Source organism: Mustela erminea, chromosome 4 (genome assembly GCF_009829155.1).
Source record: "Mustela erminea isolate mMusErm1 chromosome 4, mMusErm1.Pri, whole genome shotgun sequence".
Lineage (NCBI taxonomy): Eukaryota > Metazoa > Chordata > Mammalia > Carnivora > Mustelidae > Mustela > Mustela erminea.
Window position 1 is genome coordinate 110,877,695 of NC_045617.1, and position 17,284 is coordinate 110,894,978.

General features: G+C 36.4%; 1 protein-coding gene across 5 annotated transcripts in view; it reads left to right on the top strand.

The window, feature by feature from the left end:
* ADGRB3 (adhesion G protein-coupled receptor B3) overlaps positions 1–17,284 on the top strand; it is a 739,102-nt gene that overhangs the window by 400,104 nt on the left and 321,714 nt on the right. For all 5 annotated transcript variants that reach the window (XM_032340376.1, XM_032340375.1, XM_032340373.1 and 2 more), the window contains 2 exons: positions 14,705–14,854; positions 15,683–15,758. In XM_032340376.1, the coding sequence (XP_032196267.1) occupies positions 14,705–14,854; positions 15,683–15,758 (226 nt within the window). The remainder of the gene's footprint in view (positions 1–14,704; positions 14,855–15,682; positions 15,759–17,284) is intronic.

A 17,284-nucleotide genomic window follows, 5' to 3' on the forward strand; every position in this document is an offset into this window, starting at 1 on the left:
AGTTGTTTCCGATACTATGAAAATTTATACTCTGGAGTCTCCTGGGTGGCTGAGTCATTAAACATCTGCCCTGGGCTCAGGTTGTGATACCTGGGTCCTGGGATTAAGCCCCGCATCGGATTCCCTTCTCATCAAGAAACCTGTTTCTCCAGCTCCCACTCCCCCCGCTTGTGCTTTCTCTCTCTCGCTGTGTCTCTCTCTGTCAAATAAATAAATAAAATCTTAAAAAAAATAAAAAATATGGACATCTTCCTTATCCATTCATCCATTGAAGGGCATCTTGGTTCTTTCTACAGTTTGGTGACCGTGGCCATTGCTGCTATAAACATTGGGGTACAGATGGCCCTTCTTTTCACTACATCTGTATCTTTGGGGTATATACCCAGGAGTGCAATGGCAGGGTCATAGGGAAGTTCTATTTTTAATTTCTTGAGGAATCTCCACACTGTTCTCCAAAGAGGCTGCACCAACTTGCATTTTCACCAACAGTGTAAGAGGGTTCCCCTTTCTCCACATCCCCTCCAACACATGTTGTTTCCTGTCTTGCTAATTTTGGCCATTCTAACTGGTGTAAGGTGATATCTCAATGTAGTTTTAATTTGAATCTCCCTGATGGCTAGTGATGATGAACATTTTTTCATGTGTCTGATAGCCATTTGTATGTCTTCATTGGAGAAGTCTCTGTTCATATCTTCTGCCCATTTTTTGATATGATTGTCTGTTTTGTGTGTGTTGAGTTTGAGGACTTCATTATAGATCCGGGATATCAACCTTTTATCTGTACTGTCATTTGCAAATATCTTCTCCCATTCCGTGGGTTGCCTCTTTGTTCTCTTCAACGGATGAATGGATAAGGAAGATGTGGTCCATATACACTATGGAGTATTATGCCTCCATCAGAAAGGACGAATACCCAACTTTTGTAGCAACATGGACGGAACTGGAAGAGATTATGCTGAGTGAAATAAGTCAAGCAGAGAGAGTCAATTATCATATGGTTTCACTTATTTGTGGAGCATAACAATAAGCATAGAGGACATGGGGAGTTAGAAAGAAGGGGGTTGGGGTAAATTGGAAGGGGAGGTGAATCATGAGAGACTATGGACTCTGAAAAACAATCTGAGGGGTTTGAAGTGGCGGGGGGGTGGGAGGTCGGGGTACCAGGTGGTGGATATTATAGATGGCACAGATTGCATGGAGCACTGGGTGTGGTGAAAAAATAGTGATATTGTTATGCTGAAAATAATAAATGAAAAAAAAAATAAATAAAAAATAAAATTTATATTCTGGGCTTAGGGGAAAAATAGTGTTTTTTGTTTTTGTTTTGTCTTATTTTTAAGTTATGTCAAAATGCGAAGATGCTTTTTAAGAAAAATTAAGCTGAATTAAATATCCAATAATAAGCTTTAAAGCCTATATAACTTTATATATTGGAAAATATTTTATTCAGGTCTTAGCTGATAACTACAAAATAGAATGTTGTAGTTGTAGGAACTAAATAGTTCATAAAGGAATGGTTTATATCGGATAATAGGTTATATATCCATCTATATTCTGAAATAAGGTTCTAAAATGCAATAGGAATATAGAGGGATATAATTGAGACTAAGACACTGAAACATTTTCTTTGCCACTAAAAATGTTTTAATAATGATCTTCAATACCCATTTGGACTACTTTATTACATTTTGAAATATGAACCTTCCTCTTTTCAAAGAATCTGTCTTGTTATTTAGGAACATTAATCCCTGCTTCCCTTTTTTCTAAGTAGTCTCCTTTTACTTCGCCCAAACTCATTACTCAATTATCTTTAACTTTCCCTCTTTCCTTTTTTAAAATTTTTTTCCTAAAATATAATAATATTCTTACTAAAGAGGGTAACCTCTACCATCTTTAAAATTTATTCTAAAAGTCTTTTATTTATTCTAAAAAATTAATTCTAAAAATAATATTTTAAAAATATCCTGGCATATTAGAAATATGGAATATTTACATTTTAAATACTAATTTCTTAACAGAAAAGTAAATATGTTAATATAATTTATACAATATAGGTGAAAGAAAACTGTAATTTATTGGTATGCCTTTTTAAACTACATATAAATTCTAATGAAATAGAGCATTCGATTTAATCACAGAGTGTGTGTTTTTTTGTGTTTGTGCATGCGTGTGTGTGGGGAGGAAGAGTAAATTATTGGTTGCTTGGGGATTTTTTGTTTTTTGTTTGTTTGTTTTTTTGGTTTGAAGACATTTTCTGGCCTTGATGAGAAAGGAGTGAGGTTCACAGATACAGAGCTCATGTTACCTTTTTCCACCAGTCATTCTTTAGTTTGTTTATATTCTGACTGTGAATTCATGAATCATTACTATAACTCCATGAGGACTAGAGTGCTTTGCAACATAAGGATCCAAAACTAGTCTGCAAAATGGGATTAATTGTATTTGGTTCAGAGTGTTGTGGAGCCAAGTGAGGTAACATACTATTGCTGGTATCTAACTGCTCAGTAGATGGTCTCTTGCTACTGCTATTTGTTCCTGCTTTTTCTTCAAAAAATTACATTAGGTTAGGCACACATGTCTAGCTTCTGTTCTCCCTATTTTGCAAAATGCATAAGGTCAATGGTTTCTTTTTGGTAAGGTGAAGTGGCTAAATTTCTCTCTCTGTCTCTCTCTTTTTTTGAAGGGGGGATTATTTATTTACTTGAGAAAGAGAGAGAGTATACTTGTGAACATGCACAAGTTGGGGGAGGGACAGAGGGAGAAGGAGAGAATCTCAAGAAGATTCCCTTCTGACCACAGAGCCCCACAGGGGGCTCAGTCTCATGACCCTGAGATCATGACCTGAACTGAAACCAAGGGTCGGACAGTCAACTGACTGAGCTACCGAGGTGCCCAGAAGTGGCTGAATATCTATGAACAACTTGAAATCACCTCTTTGTTCTTATTTACATTTCTTAGAGTCATGTGCTTAACCTTGTCCAGTCCCCTTTTCCCAGTTAAAATTAGTCTTTTGCTCTTCATTTCTTCTTTCATTATACTAAATCAATATTTATTAAGTGACTGCCCAGTACCAATTACCTTCTGGACACAAAAAGATGAACCCAGTATGCCTGGTCTTTGTCCTTATGGAGGTTACATTCCAGTGGGGAAGATGTTAAGTTTTTAAATATGAAACTTATTAGATGAATGAATGAATATATAATTTGTATTATTGTGTAAGGGAAAATAGAAGGAAAAACAACTTTTAAAACCAAAATGCATGTACATAAATAAATAAATTCATAGACATATTTAAATTGTGGTAAATGACATAAGAGAGACTAACCAAGATTTCTCGCTTAGGTATGGGGTCAGTGGTTGCTCGGTGCTAGAAAGTTCTTCTTGGCATTCAAGTTAAGACCTGAAAAAGAATTCAAGCTAACACTTGAATAATAATTAACCAATGGAGGGGTTGATATGAAATGAAAGAACATGTATGACTGGACAGCAGTTGTAAATGGAAAAAGTCATGAGCTAACACTGAGAGGACATCAGGTCATGGAGACCCCCAGAAGAATTTTGTATCTTATACAAGTGTAACAGGAACTCATTGGAGAGTAACATGATTCAACTCTGCTTCAAAAATCTTCTCACTGTAGTGTGGAAAGTGTGTAGGAAAGGCACAAGAATGGAAGCAATAAATATAGTGAGTTTTTATTTAAACATTTGGTGGAAGATTGTGTAGCAGTCAAAACAGAGATTAAAAAAAACAACTTTAAGGTGTGTTTTGGAAGAGAAATGGCAAGTGCAGTGATGAATGAGATTCTGGGGATGAGGATATGGACATGTCAAGGATAACTTCCTGTTTTCTGTCTTGGGGGAAGGTTGGATGGAAGTACACTTGATAGATATGGGGAAGACTATATACGGAAACCATATTTAGATGAAGGGCGAGTAGAAATCAAGAACTAAGCTTCAGATATGCTACGTTTAAGATTCCTAAAGACATTCATTTGAACAGTTCAGTAGACAGGTTTGGAGTTCAGAAGAAACATTCTTATGACCCATTCTGCTTATACTTAAGATATTTGCCTAAAACAGATGTCTTACTAGATTGTAATCTTTTTCTACGTAAGGACTTTTTCTTTTTTAATTTTCCACTATCTTTTACACAAGGCAGAGGATGGTTGAGATAAAAGATAAAAGGGAATTGACATAGATTGTGTCTAACTATGTGTAGGGAATGAACTTCAGCAGAATCCTCATGAAAGACTATGGATTTTTACATATATATATATATATATATATATATATATATATTATACACACACACACACATACACACACATAACGAGCAATTAAATAATTTGCCAAAGATCATGAGATAGTTGGAAAACTATGTCTTTTAGTTTTAAGGGCCCAAAGTTGCCACATTAAGCCCCAGTTTCCTCTTTTGAGTCTTTGGTAAACTTCATTCCTTAAAAAAAAAAAGAAAAGAAAAGAAATATGGGGGGAGTTGTGTTAGACCTACTGTATGTTAGGATCCTAACATATGGTGGTAAATATGGAAAATACTTTTCCTTTGAGAGTTTATGGTCTAGTATAGGAAACAAATGATAAACACATGGAGTACATAAGCTAGACAATGTTCAACTATGAATAGGGTCATAAAGAAAATAAACAAGGTGATATCATAGAGAGGAATGATGGGGGGCTGGGTGGATTTCTTTAGATAGGGCAGTTAAAACAGATCCAAGTTAGCAGAGACTCAAGGATAAGAATAGAAAATACTCTTTTAGTTAGAAAGAAAAAGTCCTGTGGTGGAAAAGAAAAGACCTGTACAACTTGATCTGGGTCAGTAAACAAGCAACTATGTATAATGTGACCACAGAGAGAGGCAGAAGCCAAGCCATGCAAAGCCTTGTAAGCCATTGTGTAAGATTTGGATTTTATTCTAAGAGCACTGGCAAGCTATTGAATTATTTCAAGTAAGGGAACAACATGATCTGATTTTTTTTTTTTTAAAGATAACTCTAGTTTCTGAGAGAAGAAGCAATTCAGAGAAAAAGAGTGGAATCAAGGAAGCCAGTTATACAACTCTTGAGTTAGCTCAGTTTGTAGATTCTGGTAGAGGGTAATGGAATGGAGATAGAAATATGGGGATTTATGACACGTTCTGCAAATAAAACTGAGAGGACGTGTCAATGGATGGGTCATAGGAGGCAAAGGAAAACCAGAAGTAAAGATGGCCTTCAGGTTTTTGGTGTGAACATTTGAATAGACAGTGGCACCTTCTATTAAGGTAGGTGACACTGGGCAAGAAAGTGCTTTAGTGTTGGGAAATCAAGAGTTCTGCCCAATAAACATTTGCGGAATTAAAAAAAAAAACCACAATACTGGTCACACAAGACATTTTTTTAAATTTAATTTTATTTATTTATTTGATAGAGAGAGATCACAAGTAGGAAGAGAGGCAGGCAGAGAGAGAGGAGGAAGCAGGCTCCCTGCCGAGCAGAGAGCCTGATGCGGGGCTCAATCCCAGGACCCTGGGATCATGACCTGAGCCGAAGGCAGAGGCTTTAACCCACTGAGCCACACAGGCGCCCCAAGACATTTTTATTACATGATTAAACACCACATTTCCTTGCATGATCGTTCATTTATGAGTTGTCTGTGGTTGCTTTCATATCACAGCAGCAAAACTGGGTAATTGCTTAGCCCACAAAGCTGAAACTTTTACTTTTGGGCCTTTTGTATAAAAAGTTTGCCAACCTGTGCAAGAGAGCATGGCCTGAAACTAATCTTAGAGTATGGTTTCACACCAAACCAATGGCTCGTCTCCATAATCTTTATAAAACTTTGACTCCCCTTAAAGATACTTTCTCCTTATTAACATGCAGCTCTCCGTTCCTAAGTTAGTTCAATATTGCAGTCTTCTTCTCTCTCTCCATTTATTTCTGGTGTCTTTCTCTTTACCCCCTTAAAGTGAGGCTTTCCCAAACTACATTTCTTAGTCTTTTTTTTTCTGTCATCTCCTTAATATCTGCACAGCTCACCATCTCACTTCTTACAGATTATTGCACAAATGCCCGCTAACCAAAGAAGCTTTCCTTTATAAAAATTCCCAACCACACTTATTATTTCCTAATCACATCCATTATATTCTATCTAGTTGTATTTGTTCCTTGTCTGTCTCCCCCGGAGATACCACGCCAGTCCCATGAGAGCAAGAAATTTAACTTTTTTGTTCACTGGTGTATTTTCAGTGCCCATAACTGTGCCTGGCAGGTAATAGGTGTTCAATTAATATTTGTTGAATAAATTAATCTGCCCTTTCTATTCTCTCTTCAGGAGGACTTATCCATGCCAACATCATCAATTATTACTTATAATTAGGAGGCATCTAACTTATATCTTCAAATTCTAAATTTGATCATGCTTCAGCTCTCTTAGCCTACAATATCATATTTAGCTTTTTGTCTTACTATTTTTCTGTCTAAACTTTTTTGCCCTAATAGAAATATTACTATTTCTCTAGAGCATATTAAGTTTCCTCACCTTGTGCCTTTAAAGATTCATGTCATTCCTCCTGCCCAGAAGCTACTATTCTGATAGTTCTGGAACATTACAGGCCTTTTCCAGGCTTTGGGTTTGCACAGGCAGTGTCCTCCTCCCTGTCAAACAACAGCCAGACAGCACCTCTTCAAGGAGGCCTCTTTCGCCAACCAATCATATTCCATGTCATCCTTTACTTCTTTCATACTCTCACAGTCTAGCCTCATCTGGAGATCTGCTCCCTTATTAACCGTGTGTATTCCCTACTAGACAATGAGCTCTTTCAAGGCCAAGACTTCACGTCTCTTGGTCACTTGCTAAATCATCAGTAGTAAGATGGATCTTGGAACATTCCCAGGGCTCAATAGAGATTTGTTGGATGAATGAATTTCCAAAACGAACTTGTGAGTCTGTAGTGATCTCTTTCCCCTTCTTATCCCTTCACATTGATCTTTGCTTCACTTTTCTGGGAGTAGATGAATCACTACCTTGGAAAGCTCTTGGATGGTTGGTTTCAGTTGCTTTTTGCTGCCTATATTGGTGCCCAATTCCTAATAGGTCCTTGCCTTAATTCTTTGCTAGTAAGATTGAAAACTCCTTGCATTATCGAAACAACATATTATAAACACATATGCATACATGTGTATGTAAAGAGAAACAAGTCAGTAATGTTGCATGTACAAAAGAAAATTCTCTCCTCTCTCTTATTCAATACTTAGTTAATTATCATCTGATGCTCCTTCCTCTGGAGGAATTCTATTCTTAATTTCTCTATTTGAAGAAGAGGGAGACTTTTTTCCCTAAAGCATTTTCTTCATTTTAAAAATATTTTATTTATTTATTTTATTGGACAGAGAGAGAGCACATGCACCAGTAAGGGAAGGGGCCAAGGGGGAAGAGAATCTCAGGCAGAGTCCACACTGAGGGCAGAGCCCAACATGGGGCTGGATCTCATGCCTTGAGATCATGACCTGAGCCAAAACCAAGAGTCTAATGCTCAACTAACTGAGCCACCCAGGAGCCCCATTAAGACATTTCTATATCATTTTTCTTTTTACTATTCAGGTATTCATGCAAAAATGACTTCCCATATCACACTTTATTTTGCCTTTATATTAGTAGTAAAATCATGAACTATTTGGGTAGAGAAGATGAACATTTATAAAAAGTATCTGTCTCTAAAAGACCGCAAAACATACTCTGAAAACTGAAAGAAAAATGGTGTAATCAGCTTAAATTTCCCCCCACAATACTCAGCATAGCCTTGAAAGAAAAAGTAGGAAGAACATACAATAGGTAACAGAATTAAGTACAGAAATGCATGTATTTTCTGAATGTGTCTCTCTTTAAATAAAAATTGTACTATTTTAAAATAACTTCTCCATCACATGTCTAGAACAGAGGTAGGCATACTTTTTTCTGCAAAGGGCCAAACAGTAGATATTTTAGGGTTTGTGGACCATCCAGTCTTCAGTGCAGCTACTGAACTCTGCCATCATCGCATGAAAGTGGCCCTAGACTCTAAGTGAATGAATGGATGTGGCTGTGTTCCCATAAGACTTCATTTGTAGACACTGAAATTTGAAATTCATATAATTTTCACATGCCCAGAAATATTATTCTTCTTTTGATTTTTTCCAATCATCTAAAAATGTGAAAAACCATTTTTAGCTTGCAGACTGTACAAAAATAGCAGATAGGAAAGATTTGGCCTGTGGGATATAGTTTGCCAGTTCCTGGTTGAGACAGTTCAGCCTCAGCGAGAGTCGTGTGTAGGCTGTGGACGTACCCTGTGCATAGGTATGACTACATGTTAGGGAAGTAGGAGTGACCTGAGAAGAAGCCAAAGGAGTCCTCCATGGAAAGCACTAAAGTCTGGCAGAAATACCATGAGCAGCTATAAGTACGTGCCTTTCTGTGCTGAGACTGCCAGCCTTGGATTAAAAAAAGCCACCAATGGATAAAAACAGAATTTGAAGTTAATGATTCACAAGTAATTTACATGGATGCTGGAAAGGATTATGTAAAATGGTTAATTATTTTAAGTTTCAATATACGTAATATCTTATTAAAAACTAACAAGTTGAAAAAAATATCCTCGATAGACCACATAGTTACTTTTTTGCCTAGTTGGTCCACTTTTAAAAATCAGGATCCTAGGGGCGCCTGGGTAGCTGGGTCTGTTAAGCAGCCGACTCTCAGTTTCCACTTAGGTCATGATCTCAGGGTCATGGGATCCAGCCCCGTGTGTCAGGCTCTTTGCTTCATGGGGAGTCTGCTTCAGGATTCTCTCTCGCCTTCTGCCCCTGCCCCAACATGTGTGCTTTCTCTTTCTAAGAAATAAGTAAGTCTTTAAGTAAAAATTTAAAAAAAAAATTAAAATCAGAGGATCCAAATTTTTTCTGAAAAAGAAACACCTGTAATTCCTAATGGGAATAATTTTTCTCTTCTAAATCTCTGTGTCTTGGTCCTGGGACTTGGGGGTGATTCCCTCTGCAGTGATGACGGTGGGATGCGACTGCTAGGACGCTCTTAGAGCACTGTGGTCCTTGCGGACGCCCCGGCCTAGTGGCTCTGCTTCCTGGGAAGTGATGGTTGCACACTATTTTCTAGCAAGCCTTTTCTTTCTCTTTGGCCCTCCGTGTTCAAATCTTAGCCTTTTGGGAAAGGAGACACAGTAAATGGAAGAAATAGGGAGATGAGAGAAGAACAACCAGAATCTGTCCAGCTGACTGTCTGAATATTTCCTGTAAACCCCACTCACTGTTGCAGAATCCTAAAACATGGCTTTTTGTGGAGATGTTAGAACATAGAGAGTATGCGAGATAAACTAAAATATTTGTCTATATCCCTTTTTGATAATCACCATTCTTCAGTGGTATCCAGTTTTGATCTCCTGTTGGACAAGTGAGAATAGTTTATTTCCTGTCATTGAATCATTACACCTGTCTCTTATATTTAGTGCAAAGTAAATTTGCTGTTAATTTCTTGGGGTAAAATCAAACTGCGCCACACAGTTCAAAATCATATACTTCTAAGTTGGCAAACTGAGACTTGAGTCACAATGTTACCAATTTAACAGTCTACTTCCTCATGAAATGAATGTAGGGATAATAACAATGAGGATACTGATAATAATTACGTCTCCTAGGGTTGTTTTAAATATTAAATAAAATAATATTTGAATATTATTTAAATATTAAATAATATTTGGGTATTATTTAAATATTAAATAATATTTGAATATTATTTAAATATTAAATATTTTAAATATTGAATATTAAATAAATATTAAATAAGATATTGTTAAATAAGAACAATATCTTGTTCTATATATTAAACAAGATAACACGTGTAAAGGACCTGCCTAAGTGCTGCGCTAAGAAGAGTGTCTAACTCAGAGGATACATTTGATAAATACTTGTTGAATAAATTAAGGAATAGCTAACAAATGTTGAGGTCATGTCAAGTGTTCAATAAACGTCCCTGTCCTTCCCTTCCCTTCCAGATGTCTCAGTATTTTATAAGGCACCCAGCATTGCTATACAAATATAAAAACCTGGCTTTTTAAGCTGATAAATGCCAAGGGATCACACTACAATGCAGGATTTTCTCAGCCCCTCTGAGCTTGCTATTGGTACACAAACAAAACTAATAGTTGCTTTCTAACACACTGACGCAATGCAGCGTTCCTTTCCTGCCTCGTTTTTCTTACAGAATTTCAAAACTGTGGAGGTGACCATCTAGTAATATTGAGTGATGTTTTCCACAAGCAAATCCATTTTGATAACTAGCCAGTTTTCTAATATTGAGTCAAGACCCAATTTGTACGTTGTTCTCTCTGAATCAACATGAAAAATGATGCAAACTTTAAATATTTTGGAAACATCAATATCCCTCTTAAGGCATCTCTTAAACTTCTATTTCTGTATCCACCTCTACTTTTGTTTGTGATTCTAAGGTGCCCTTGCTTGGGAATTTCCTCTACTCATTTATATAGACTGTGAGTTGCTGTGCTAAGCGCTTAGGTCATTGCATAAAAGTCGTGCTTTTGAAGTTCTCTTTGCAAACTGTGGCCTTGGTTGCAGTGGGAATACTGAATTTGTCATTGAGGATACAGTGATTTTCCCTTTCAGTAGAGAATTTTAGCCTGGCTGACTTTGGGTTCTCAAATAACCAGAGACGCCAACCTCTTCCGTTTGGCAGATTCTATTGGAAAAAGGAAAGGGAGAGAGAGAGCTGGAGACAAAGACACACAGAAAGACGGGGTGGAGGGGGAGGAAGGAGGAGAATAAGATGGAGGAGGAGGAGGAGAGGGAGAGGGAAGAAAAGAGGGAGGAAGGAAGGAAAGAGAGAGTTAAAAGGAACCCTCAGCTCCCTGGGTGGCACATTGAAGTACTAAAGGATCGGCTCTATTTTAAGTGCAAGTCTTGCCTTTGGTTATGTGTATGTATTCAATATAAAGTTTTAAATGCATAACCTCAATTACCCAAAACAGCGGAGGTAAACTGGGACTGCCCCCCCCCAAAAAAAACCCACAGGCCATTATGGTTACCCTAAAATCCCAAGATTTAAATCCCAGGCCCAGATCCAGAGTCACTTGAGCCATTCTGGTAGCTGTGATTTTCCTCTGTTGGCCTTCATCTGCCCATTGTGCTGATTCCTCTAGCATTCATGCACGCCCCTTGGCTCTCTCGTCTTTTCCTTCTACGTGCATTCCATTCTGGTCCATGAAGCAACTGATGCATCAAATGAACTAACTCCAACTTTTGTATGTGGACCATACAAAATGTAATGTGGATACATTACCCGGCATGACATTACATGACAGAGCTGCCATTCTCCAGGACCTCAATTAGGTTAAGTGCTAAAACCTCAATGATTTTCTCCAGGAACAAGGGTAGAAGCTCCACATTGGCTGCTTTGGTGAATGGAAAGCAAAACAAACATAAACAAAACCCAGCCCATATGCCTTTAGATCTAACTCCAGGAATTCCTTATCCTTTATGATGAGAAGGAATTTTATGCCACATATCCAAATTCAAAATGAAAGTTTTAAAATTGCAAAATGAAAGTGCAGCTGGTTTTGCTCCAAGGTTTATCAGTGATGAGTCACCTATTTTTATTGCATAAGAAATCAAATCTAGTGTTGTTGTAATGAAAACACGATACAGTGAATTTAGGATAATTCTTGGAGCATTCAAGACGTGCCTATTTGTTCAGGGACATTGTGTTCTCCATGGTTTCTTCTGAGCACTTTAATCTTCTGTAAGAAAGGCATTTTCTCAGTTTTTGAGGAAAGATGCTCTATTGTCTAACCACCCACAATGACTGGTTTTAATGCAGCAATTACTGCAGAAGCAGAGGATGGAGATTGTGCGCTTATGCTTTGCATTTGTGTTCCTTTGTCAGCACTGGACACATATTTGTATAAACTTGGCATACTTTAAAGCATTCATTTTTAATCTTACCTCTTTGGTATTCACTTAACATCCAAGCTTCCCAGTTCCTTACAGACTGCGTCTATATTTTACTTAAGAGTTTTGGATTGTTAAACCTGGTGAAGGAGGGGAGGGATTGAGGTTGGAACTGGCCCAAGTGTCTGGTAGAGGGACTGAAAGGAGAAAATAAAGGTCATCTTTAAACTGTTTTTGCTAAATGGAAATAGGTTTTCTTGTTAATCATCTCAGGGTCACGAAGAACCACAGTGTCATCTAAGCTATCTTCTTAGATAGCTTTAAGGTTAAGATGTACAATTTTAAATACTTCATATTTTAAAACCATGTATACTCAATTTGAAGGCTAACATCGGAGTCTCATCAGTCTATGAAGCCATATCCCTTTTGATAATGCATTTATTGGAAATATCATCTTACTTTAAGAACTACATTTCTTGGGGCACCTGGGTGGCTCAGTGGATTAAAGCCTCTACCTTGGGCTCAGGTCATGATCCCAGGGTCCTGAGATCCAGCCCCACATCGGGCTCTCTGCTCAGCAGGGAGCCTGTTTCCTCCTTTATCTCTCTGCCTGCTTCTCTGCCTACTTGTGATCTCTGTCTGTCAATTAAACAAATAAAATCTTAAAAAAAAAAAAAGAACTACATTTCTACTAAAATCAAGGAATGGGTGTTTGTTTTTATGTCCTCCTTATGCTCAAGTCTGCAATTCAAAGGACTTTTTGCACAAAATAGTGGTCTCAATTGATTTTTATATTTCTTTCATCTAGACTATGTTCAAAATTATAATCTAATCTATATAGTCATAACTTAATAACTAATGTGCCTTTAATTGAAGAATGAATGCATTCCATCATGGGAGATACAAGCATGTATAATTATATCATTATTGTGTATTTAAGGGTATAATATTAGACTAGAATTTATCCAAGATAAAGTGATAGAGTTGGTACAGAATGTGCTTCCTCCACTTGTTATTTCTTCTTTTTGTTCATTTGATTTTTTGCTTTCTATCCAAGGTATATAGAAACAGATGAATTATTAGACTTCAGGGTCCAACAATTTATCTCTTGTTTATTTTCCTTTACAACAGAAACCAGTTGTGTGGCAGTCAGAAAAATCTTCATTTCTTTTCATTAGTTTTTGGAGCAAAGGGGTGAAATAAATTTCATCCAAAAAAGCCAAAGTTAGAATCAAGGGATTTGGAAGCAGATGAACTTAGTTTTGCAGCTTGAATAAAGCTTATATGACCCTTAAGATAGAATGTGCTGCCAATTTGCTGACCTGTCCATCTTTCTGCAGTGGAGGATTGGGACCCTTCAAGGACACATGTGAACTGGGTTATTTATGTACAACAAAGACTATATTGTTTGGAAAATTAAAGAAACTAAAATAATTATAGCTGTTATCCAAAAACAGCATTTAACATCCATAATGAATGTATGTGTTACTCAGCACCCTCTTTCCTTCAACATTTAGAAACAAAATCCTTTCTAAAGCTTATTATGTCAAATTACAGGCCATATGAAATTCCATCTTATGCTGATAATGGATGTCTATAATAGTCTGAAAGAGCTTTAGTAAAGTACAATAATACATAACCATTTCAATTTGGAACTAAGCCAGTGATGCAATATATTTATACAACTAATATTGTTAAATTCTTAATTTTCATTCTCTGGGTTTAAATTACAAGTTTCTTCAGAGTGAAATTAATTTATGAGGAGCTGAATGGTTTCTTACTTTAGCTTACTTTTATAGTAGTTTTTATAGTTTTCTTCATTATCTTTCTGTTTAAATCCTCCGTGGGACACCTGAAGATTTAATGTAGAACAAGTATGGACCTATGTAAAAGTTATACAAATTACACTTCTTAACTGGAAATGTATATAATCAATAAGCACTTAAGTATTTATCATTGTAGTTTTATGACATATCTATGTGTGTGTAATTGTTACATGTAACAAAAAAATACATTTAAGCATTACCAAACATCATTCATGATTTTTTTCAATATATATTTAAAATACTTATTGCAAGTAAAGATAAGATTCTCCAAAGTATACATTTATTACTTTCAATTGTGGTGGATGTTTTCAAAGTTTTGTGTTATTGATCTATTTGATAACTCTTTCGGCATATTATATGGGCTCTGTGGTTATGGCATTACTGGCGCTCTTATTATTGGGATTATGGCATTTCTCTTTCCAAGACCAATCAGTACAGCTTTGCTTTCCATGCCTTCATGGTAACCCCTTTAATCCATGAAAAATTTGCTCCAAAGATAACATTCCGATGTAAATGCAGAAAATGTGTTCAGAAGACAAAGTTCAGATTTAAATGCAAATTTCTGCCTCCGGACCAAGTGTGTTAATCAAAATATTTAGCAAAAAATATAGTATGGACTTCTGACAATTGGAATGGGAGTCAGCCATGAACAACCAGTGGCAGCACATGCTGGTCCTCTCAGAATATACTCCATTGACCGTCAGTTCCTGATTCTTCTTGGAAAGCAACAGAAACCTAGATTGTAGGTAAAAAAAATTGGCAACCCTCATGAATGTTGTCCAATAATAGGAAATAAGTCTGTTTTGTGGTTCTGATAAATATAATTTTGGCTCAGATTTTTATTTTGAATATACTGCAAGGTTTAATTTGGTCCATTTTGATTACACTGAAAGATCTTAGTTAACATTATTACTTCTTTCCTACTAGTGGCTAGCATTCAGAAGCTTCCGGCAGCCTCTGTTCTAACAGACATCAACTTCCCAATGAAAGGACGAAAGGGAATGGTTGACTGGGCAAGAAACTCAGAAGATAGAGTCGTCATTCCAAAAAGCATTTTTACTCCTGTGTCATCAAAAGGTAAGTATGTGAAGTAATTTGAGCTTTGAACAAAATATTTCTAATAAGTTGGTTTAAGAGTACACTAGATATAAATCTGCTTGCATCAAGCGACTTGGTAACAGTCTACGATCATGATTGTAAACTAATTTTATAAATATAGAAAATGGACACTTGATTTTTAAATCTGAATTTATTGGAGGAATGGATCTATTAAAATGGGGAAAAAAATACAAGTGCAAATTCTAGACCTGAGCTTCGCATGGTTAAGTTTCAGGATTGACAGTTTTATCTCAGTGTAAAGTATGTGGCCTAATATTTTAATTTTAGGTATGGAAATGTGTTGCATTTTCCACAGCGTTTTTTACTTCTTCCTCACTTTTGCTTTGGTTTGTAGATATTATTGTGGTATATAAAAACAAATTTGAGAAAAAATTCAGTTTTGAGAACATCTTCAGCAGCCTCTCAAATGAATGACTACTTTTGACAGCCACATTGTAGTCTTCCTTTTTACCTTGGCGACTTTGACCTTCCTGCTTAGAGCTCCAAAAGAAAATAATCTCTCTTTCCCCATATCGTTGGGAATTGAAACTCCTTAGCTGCAACAACAGTAGCCTCCTGTCTCAGCCTGGTGAAGGAAGGTTACTTCACATGACCCATATTAGTGAGCTACCGTTAATATGTACAGTGTGTGGGCTAATCTGCCCCATGCATGGTTAGGAAGGCATTTCTTCTACTCAGCTTTGCATCAGCAAGTACTGGAATCCCCTCATAACGAGCAGATTAAAGTTTTAGAAGACAGTATTTTTCTTGTAGTTTCACTAATATTTTTAATTTCATTTTTTCTAGAATCAGATGAATCATCAGTATTTGTTCTTGGAGCAGTCCTGTACAAAAACTTAGATCTAATTTTGCCCACTTTGAGGTAAGCTACGAAGTAATAAGCTGTTATAATCTTTGTAAATTATTCCAAAAATGTGACTCTAGCTCATTCTATGAAAATAGTCAAACAAGCTTTGTTAATACAAAGGGCTTTTTCTTAAATTAAATAGAAAATACTCATTTAATGAACAGCTTATTAGCATATTATGCACTTCAAAACAACTAGAAAAGACAATTTTGGTCTCTGATTATACCCCTGCAATTCTTTTGTAATTAATCATGACTTGCCTTAAGACTAAGGAAAAAAAAAAAATCAGGAAAAGAAAAAATTCAAGTCTCTGTAGTAGAATGGGTTGTTGTAAAATTAATCTATCTTCTCTCTTTATTTGCACTTAATGGTACTGTTCATCAACATTACATGAAATTAAAGGAATGCCACGATGACTGGGAATGCATGCTTTGTTCTTCACTTGCACAGGATCTCAATTTGCCTCTAAATAAATATTCAATTATAGCTACATTAAGAAAAATGCTGTTGTTGAATTAGAGGACTATTTCTGGAAGAAATCCATTGATTTCTTCCCTCCCAGACATAAAAAGAAACAAGTACACATAGCAATTCTATAAACGTTAATGTATTTGCTCTATTGTCTTAACTACTTTACCGGATCTCACCGAAAACATCATTCACACCTACTTGGATAGCGATGCTATATCACTCATGAAGACCTGTTTCCTCCACCCCAACTCCTGGATAACGGAGACCCAGTTTTTTTCCTTTTTGTTTTAGTTAAACATAGGCACATTTGCAGTGAGCTCTTACTCACACCCTTATGAATAAAGCTTCAAGTTTTTAGGGAGGAAAGTCTGTGAATGATGTGTACAGTTATACCAGGAGCATAACAAATAGTCTCAAGAATAAACACAATTAGAGTTCAGTCCAGCAGAAAAAATGCCTTGCAATGAAGCAACCAAGTTTTCTGCAGCGGCAGTGACTAGTCATGATTCTTTGGAGAAAATCTCTCCATGTGCAGCAAATTATTAATACAGTCGGTAAATCTCTAGCAGCAACACAGGCTCTCCTTCAACCAAAGAGACATCTCTGGAAAGTTGAGTTTTCTTTAATTCCCTTCTTCTCTGGATGGAATCTGGGCTTTCTGAATTTGAATTGGTCTGTGTTTGCTTTTGTTCTACCAATAACAGATTTTCAAAACTAATGAGTTTACTCTGAACTTTTCCACTGGTTTTGTTAAAACACATTGGTGTGCACAATTACAGATAAAATAGATTTATACTTACACATCCTCTAACGTTGTGTATGCTGTTCCTTTGAAAAGAAATGTGGTGAAGTCCAATATACACAGATACTCCAAGTTAGACCCATATTTTCATAGGGGATTCATTTGTAAGAAGCTAATCTTTTAAGAACTCTAGATTAGACACTAACTTAAAATCAGAGGACTTGGATTTTAATTCTAAGCTCACATAACAAAGAATTTATAAACTTATCCAGTCACTCAGAAATTGTCTGCCTTCAGGTCAGCCTTGAAATATAAGCACTAAATAAAT